Raw genomic sequence first — 8495 nt, forward strand, 5'->3', positions numbered from 1 at the left:
AGTGGTTTAGGAAGGCATAAAGACAACAATAAAACTATTAATGTTAGGGTTTTGAAAACACCAAAATATCTAAGTGGAATAATGTATCATATTTTTTTTACTTCTCTTCTAGAAATTATAAGCTAAATAGTACTAAAAATAAGATAAGGTCCATGAGCCTATTATGAACCGAGCCAAATTGTTTTAATGAAGTAAATACTAAACACAATAAAACAATTATTGCACTCATTTATCTTATTTCACTCAAACATAATCTTTGATCTTCATTGGTGGCCATATTTAATAACACTTGTTTGTAGTTCCTTTAATGTCTTTGAGCCCGAATATGTGACCATATTTTTTGAAGGATGCCACATCTTTATAACATGGGATAACTCACCCTCAATAAAAATAAAAATAATCAGCAGCTAATAATAATATTAAAGAAGCCAAGCAAAAAACTTAATAATTAAACTCAACTTAGTTTTTACTAAAATTATTGAGAAAAGCTTTGGAAGAATCGAAGAAGGCATAATAGCTATAGAATTTAATACTTTACTTATTTCACATATATACTGCAGCACACGTACATAGCAGTTACTGTGGGTAATGTATTTGTTTGCACTAGTACTTAGTGCACACAAAATCAACCCATGTTCTTATTTATAAAGCAACAAACCGATAAATACAAATTAAAAATCATACATTGGTGGACAATTGACTACTTTTCGGTACCCTAAAATGAGGTTTGTTTGATGCATTTAGAAATTTTTGTTTGCTTCTTTAATCATCTGCTCCATAGAATTTTCTATACATGACTTGAATTGGTGTGCATCTATGAAGCCTCTCTCAACTCCAAAGCCAACTCGTAAACGTCCCATGTAACTCATGGCTGTGATAGTGAGACTCTGTAAATCAATTAAAGATCATTGTATGGTGTTAGTATAAGAACGTGAAACACTTAAAATGTGGATTAAAAAGATATCTATGCACCACCTGCGTTAAGTACAATAATAGCTTTTTAAAGGCTACCTGGTCGGTCTCTCAAATCATCTTCTATAACTTAACCCATCTTCTATACCATAAATTATGTTGCGTATCACTTATTACTTATTTTGATTATCAGATGATTAATTATAAAAATATTTAATTATTAAATTTTTAATTTAAATATTTTTTTAATCAATTATATCAAAGTAGCATATTCTATAAGAGTGTAAAATGTACGTACTGACGGTGTAAAGATTTATACACAGTCAGTGCATCATCCACCATTCATTTGCAATACTTTTATTTAAAAGTCAATAATAACTAAAAATCAACGGTGGATGATATAGTGACAGTATAAAAAACCTTTACAATGTCGATGTATATATCTTTTTTCCATTTTATAATGACAATGTGATAATAGTTTTTTTTTCTTGAGATTTGAATTTTTGACTTTTAAACTTCTATGACTTTACGGATCTAAAAAATTAATCTTGTATACAATTGACTAATCATAAAATAAAATAAAAGGTAGTTATTAGTTAATCCAAATTTTGGGATAGAATTCTTTCTAATATATAAAAAAAATGGGAAAATAGCATAAGGTGACATTTTAATATTTAGATACAATAAGATCACACTTTTAGCTTAAATATAAAAACGAATGTAATAATTTATTACTCGAATACAGGAGATGATTATATCCCCAAATTTTGTCAATTAATTTCAAGATACATCAATTATGTGGCATATTATTGTACACCTTAAAAAGTGTCATATCAATTGCTCCACAAATAATTTAGGATATTACGATTTCTTATGTTTTGCAAAAAATTCTAGCGTGATTAGTGAAAAGTATATATGCAAAGAACGGGGAATAAGATTTGCACACAAACCTGAGGAGATCCAAGAGAGTAGAAGTATATGCCTTTGACTGGAAGATTACTTGCCAAGGCTACTTGATTTGCTGGTCCAACCATGTGTGAGATTGTTACACTTGTATTTTTCAATGTATCGTGTAGGTATCTAGCTGCAGCCTGCGACACAAAGTAACTTCAAAAGAATAAATTGCAGGGATAATTTTTGTTTAATTTCGTTTTATTTTATTTGGTGATTAAATTTAATTTTGTTTTTAAATACCATCATTTGAGTTGTTTTTAAATACCATCATTTGAGTTGTTTTATTCCTTAAGCATGGTAAATTAATAGTTGAGAGCATTTGAGATACCTAGAATTAAACAAATGTAATCATATTGAACTATTCACGTTTCATAGTAGAAAAAAAGTTAAACTTTTGTATATATTAAGAAGTGATTATTTTAGGAGAATTCTTGGAAAAGGAAAATACTTTCCTCGCCATGTGTTAGGAAGTAATTTGTATGAATAAAATTATGCAGAATTAATATCCTAGGAGTTATGGAAATTAGGGGAAAATACTGAATTCATTCATGTCTTCATTTCGGCAATCCTTTTACAATTTAAACAAGATTGAATCGAAATTATCTAGATAGAGTTAATCTTCACCATATACTTGTGTAGATCAAATTAAAAAGATAACAATTAAAAGGACAATTGTATTATTATAGAATATAATCATTAGTCCAAATGTGCTTAGCTGTATTTCTCTTGGGTCTCCCAGTGTCATTTTGGGTTCTATCATTTTCCAACCCATCAAGAACAACCTTGTCCTCAAGGTTGTAATTTGGAGTGTGTGCCTTAGGCCCAACAGATGACTCTGGCCTGGTGGACACGTGAACAGCAGAGTGGTTGAGCGTGACTTTGGGGGTATCATGTGTTGTACATGAATCCAATGTAGTTGGAGGCAAATTTGAATTGTGATTAAATGGCATTGAAGGAGCATTAATTGTTGGTTGGGAATCCAAAACATCACATAGTGCAAATTGATTCTGCACTCCAACGGGTGACTTATCCAATTGTGGACAACTGAACAGCTTTGTGCAGTCTAGGGGCACGTGGCTCAAGACCCGTGAAGCAGGTTGGGTCAGACATGGTAATTCGTGTTGACTGTTGGATGCAAATCCTTTGCTGTGTCTAGCTGGTTGTGAACATGGGGCCTATGTGGAATTGTCCTTTGTGTCGGGTTCATTGAACCTGAACGACTTTTTAATTGGAAAGAGAGAGTCGTTGGATGAACTTTTTTCTATGTAACCGAAATCCAAGTGTGGAGAGGCTGGCACAGTAATTAAACGGTGGTCCCCATTTGCATATTGAGTGAAACTCTGGATTAATGTTTTGTCTTGGGGAAGCCCATTAGTTGGCATAGGAGAAAGTACATACTCATGTGAACCATTATTCACATTTCTCCCATTTCTCTCTTCTGAAACTGCATGCTCCTTTCTCTCTTCAACTTTCTTTTTCACAACTTCATTCTTTGGAAGTAGGTGTGAGCTCTCATACACGATTGTGTCTACTTCTTTTATGACCTCCCCCGCTGGAAGGGGAACAAAGTTAACACCCGGGTCTCCATGGAATTTTCGGAGAAGAGAGACATGGAAAACGGGATGTATCCTTGAAGAAGGAGGAAGAGCCAGTTCGTACGCCACTAACCCGATCTTGCGAGTCACTTGATATGGTGGGTAAGTCGATGAAATAAACATATTTTGAGAGTCGGTCCACTATGACCCATATTACTGTATGGCCGTGAGACATGGGTAAGTTCGTTATAAAATTCATCGAGACATCATCCCATACTTTATTAGGAATAGGAAGAGGTTGAAGTAACCCATTTGTTTTTGTTGGGGCATATTTATTGTGTTGACATACTGAACATTGTTGAATGTATGCTTTTGTGTCTTTGTAAATCCCATACCAGTAACAAGAGGCGGCCAACCAAGCAAGGGTGGGCTTAAGACCCGAATGACCTGAAGTGGGAGCATCGTGGAATTATGTGATCAGCTCTTAGCGTAGTTGGCCGATGTTAGGTATGTAGATCCTTTGATCATAGAATAAAAGTCCTTCAGAAAAATGAAATTTCTGTCGCATTGATGGATTTGTTTCACTTTTAATGGTGAACTGTTTGCCTTCTGATGTGAGGTAATACTCCCGTAACTTGTCCAATATGGAAGGAAGTGGAGAGAACAGAGTTGAGGAAACTAGAGGCTCATCTGAGTGTAGACGGGATAAGGCATCCGCCATTATGTTATAGGTACCTACTCTATACTTTATTTCATATTGAAACCTTATCAATTTGGTCACCCATTTTTGCTGCTCTGGTGTATGTAGGCCTTGAATCATTAAATGTTTGAGACTCTGTTGGTTTGTGAGTATTCAGAATGGTCTACCGATTAAGTACTGACGCCATTTTTTTACTATTTCTATTACAACATACATTTCCCGGATGTAGGCTGAAGCATGTTGCATGCGAGGCGACATCTTCTTGCTGAAGAATGCCAAGGGGTGGCCTGCTTGAGTCAACACCGCCCCAATTGCCACAGAGGAGGCATCAGTTTCGACATCGAACTCCTTGGTGAAATCAGGCAGTCGGAGGACAGGAGTTTTAGTCATTTATGTTTTTAATTTTGTATAGGCAAGCTGAGCCTCTTGTGACCATGTAAAATTGTGATGCTTGAGTAGATCGGTGAGAGGAGATGCAAGTGACACATACTACTTTACAAATTTTGTGTAAAAACCGGTAAGACCTAAAAAACCACGGAGAGTTGTGAGAGTGTAAGGCGGTGGCCAATCCACCATCGCCTGGATCTTATCTGGATCTGGCTGCATACTGGCAGTTGATATAATGTGCCCCAAATAACCAAGACTCCAAAGGTGCACTTTGATAATTTAGCATAAAATTGATTAGAAGATAATAACTTTAATACAAGAGATAAATGATGCAAGTGATCCTCAAGATTAGCACTATAAACAAGAATATCATCAAAGAAAACAAACACAAACCGCCGTAAGTGAGGCCTGAGCAGATCGTTTATGGCTGATTGAAAAGTAGATGGCGCATTGGTAAGGCCAAATGGCATCACTAAGAATTCATAGTGTCCATCAAAGGTGCAGAAGATTGTCTTATGAGTATCTGATGGGTGTACTCGAATCTGATGATAGCCTATTCGCAAGTCAATTTTAGAAAAAATTGAAGCACCACCGAGCTCATCTAGTAACTCATCAATTGTAGGAATTGGAAATTGATCAGGAATAATAATTGAGTTCAAAGCTCTATAATCAACACAGAACCGCCAATTGCCATCTTTTTTTCTCACCAACAAAACTAGAGATGAAAAAGGGCTTGTATTAGGCACCACAATACATGTTTGTAGCATTTCATGTAACATTGAAGTCATTACCTCCTTTCGGGAATGTGGGTATCGGTAAATCTTGTTGTTTATTGGAGTTGAATGGGGAAGAAGGGGAATGTGATGGTCATGAGAGCATGGTAGGGGCAAGTCTGTTGGGGTGTTGAAAACTGAGTTATAAGTTGTGAGAATAGTTTGAATGTCAGGGTGAGGGATGTGTATAGGGCTGGTTGTTTTGGTTTGATCTAGGGTTAGGTTGGGCAATATAGTGATAGCATGGAAGGTACATATACTATCAGTCTGGAGTAGTTTGGAGAATTGGTGTAATGTAGAAGGTTGAAGGGAAGAACCTGTTTCTCTTGTGAGAGTAATAGGAGTCTCGCCAACCGTGAATTGCATTGATGGAATAACAAAGTCAGAAATGATTGGGGCTAGGGTACGAAGCCATTCGATACCCAATACCACATATTCCCCTTTAATGGGCAATAAGTAAAAAGGAATGTGAAACCCTTGGTTTTGGAGATTAATGGGTGTGTTATCACGAAACTCACTGCAATAAATATGAGCTATGTTTCCCACCATGACTGGTAATTGGGAAGTAGGGGTAACTGGCAAGTTTATATGATGAGCAATTTGTGGTTGCAAAATATTATGAGAGTTGCCTGTGTCAACTAGCACTGTCACATTGTGCTAAAAAGTCATGCTTGAGAATTTAAGAGTTTTGCGGGAAATATGACCACCAAGGGCTTAGTCTGAGGGGGGGAGGCAGGTCCTCAAGTATAGGTTTCGGGGTGGGGAGGCTAGTGTCTAGATGACAAAAGAATTTATCATCTAAGAGCAAGAGAAATTTTTTTGGTTGCCATTTGTGACCCGTAAAGAACTTCTCATCATATTTGTAGCAAAGTCCTTGGGCATGTCGCTCTTGCAATTGTGCAGTGGATAAGCGACGAATAGGAATGGATGGAGTTGGTGGTTGTGGCGATGCAGTGTTGGGGGTTGTGTGTGTTGGATTTGGGTTGTATGGTTGTGTGGGCTAGAATCCAAAACATGAGGTTTTGGATTGGGTATGGGTAGTATCTCTTAGTTTAGCCTCCACCAGTTTTGCCAACCCCAGGGCTTCAGAAATTGATTTTGACCGCAAATTGTTAATTCCCTTCGAATATCTGGCAATAGTCCAAAGAGAAAACAGTTAAGAATTACCTCTTGTGATAGACCCCAAATTCTGTTGTTTAATTTCTCAAATTGTTGTTGGTAGTCAGCAACAGTACCCACCTGTTTTAATTTAAATAACTTAGCTTGGTGGTTAGTGTAGGAAGAGGGACCAAATCTGGTCTCCAAATCCCTGGTGAAGGAGTTAAAGTCTGATAATAGAGCATTGTGACACATCCATTTAAACCAGCTGAGTGTTTCCCCATGCATGTAGAAGGAGATCATGGGTAAGCATTGATCCGGGGGTACCATATATAGCTGAAAGAACTGTTCCGCTTGAAAAATCCAATCAAGTGGTTATGAGCCATCAAATGGAATTAGTTGTAGTTTTGGAGGTCGAGGTGGGGATGGAAGGTTCAGGTTGTGTGGAAAGGGTGGTTGGGTGTATGGGTTTGGGGTGGAAAAGGGGGGAATAGGTGGATCTGGGTTGGGTGTCGTGTGGGGTTGGGCAGGGGAAGGTTGCATTGGGGGAGCCATGAGTAGGGTGTGGAGGGAAGGAAGGAAATTCCAGCAAGCTTACGAGTAATATTATGCAAAACAGTAGTAATGGCAGCATGTCTTGCATCTTGTTGTTCTTGATTTTCTAACAATTTTTCCATGAGGAGGTGGGAGATAAAATCAGTTGGGTCTTTTTGTGTGTTTTTGGGTTGAGAATAAATGAAAGCACCAAATGTTAGGAAGTAATTTGTATGAATAAAATTATACAGAATTAATATCCTAGGAGTTATGGAAATTAGGGAAAAATATTGAATTCATTAATGTCTTCATCTCAGTAATCTCTTTACAATTTAAACAATATGGAATTGAAAATATCTAGATAGAGTTAATCTACACCATACTCTTGTGTAGATCAAATTAAAATGACAACAATTAAAAGGACAGTTGTATTATTCTAGAATATAGTCATTAGTCCAAATGGGCTTAGCTGCATTTCTCCTGGATCTCCCAGTGTCATTTTAGGCTCTATCACCATGCTATCAAAGTCTTAAATTGTGCAATCACAATATTGTTTTTTGCTACCTTTGCAAGTGCACTATGATGATAATCATGAACATGTCCTTAATATCATAATCTTGACATATGACACTTTTTGAGGTGATAAATTTATTAAGTTACAAACCTTTTAAGCTTAAATATTTTATTGATTATTTTATTTTTCTAAAAAGAGCCTCCTACAACTTAAATCTATGACCTCCAGGATCTAAAGGCACAAATTCCTTTGAATCGCTACCACTAAGCTACTTTGACTATAAGTCTTCGATGTCACAAATTCAAGTCATGTTGATGCCCTTCAGGAGAATAAAATAATGCAATGATATTTAAGTTTAACAAGTAGAGTAAATTCATGGATAAAAAAGGATCGCATATCAAGGTTTGGGCGTTACATCACATTTACTAACAATCCTCCACAATTGTTATAAATATTTGATGGCAATGATATTATAAAACCTTATATAAATCAGAGCATAAAAAAGACCAAGTATTGTAAAGTGAAATGAAGTTTGGTCTACAAACCTCAGGGCCTTTGAATTTCTTCACCAAGTCAAGAAGCACACCATTCATTGGTATAGCTAAAGAATATCTCTTCCTCTTGATAATTTTGCTAGCTTCCAACACAAAGTCAAGTGGTTTTGAATAATTGGTATCACTTAATTCAGGAATTGGAATATGTAAAAAGGAAAATCTATTCCCCCATGGTGCATCAGAATTAGTGTCTAGCATTTCCTGCACTGATCTGTAAGCTCTGGTGTTTCTGGTGTTGAGCAGAACCAATGCAGTAGTCTTTGTTTTCACTGATTCATGGTTCATTGATCTCATGTATAATCGAATTGCAAAGAAGATGACTCCAATCAATACATCATTTACACTCTGCAGTTAGAGAAATCATAAATGCTAGAGAGTTAATGAAATAATGAGAATAAATTAGTTAAACAAGTCAAAATAAAATATGGATTTCTCGAAACAAAAGTTGATTTGTTTTGATAGACAAGTTAAACATAAATAGCATATTTTTTCCCATAAGAGAAATTTAATATATATATATATATATATATATAT

General features: G+C 36.0%; 1 protein-coding gene across 1 annotated transcript in view; it reads right to left on the reverse strand.

Annotated features, from left to right (window-relative positions):
* Positions 519 to 8495, reverse strand: part of LOC109347614 (O-acyltransferase WSD1-like) — a 15673-nt gene continuing 7696 nt past the window's right edge. Inside the window, exons 3-5 of the mRNA XM_019587545.1 lie at positions 7953 to 8306; positions 1863 to 2003; positions 519 to 887 (exon numbers count right to left, since the gene is read on the reverse strand). Of these exons, the coding sequence (XP_019443090.1) occupies positions 741 to 887; positions 1863 to 2003; positions 7953 to 8306 (642 nt within the window). The 3' untranslated portion in view covers positions 519 to 740. The remainder of the gene's footprint in view (positions 888 to 1862; positions 2004 to 7952; positions 8307 to 8495) is intronic.

The sequence above is a fragment of the Lupinus angustifolius genome, chromosome LG05, assembly GCF_001865875.1.
Source record: "Lupinus angustifolius cultivar Tanjil chromosome LG05, LupAngTanjil_v1.0, whole genome shotgun sequence".
Classification (NCBI taxonomy): domain Eukaryota; kingdom Viridiplantae; phylum Streptophyta; class Magnoliopsida; order Fabales; family Fabaceae; genus Lupinus; species Lupinus angustifolius.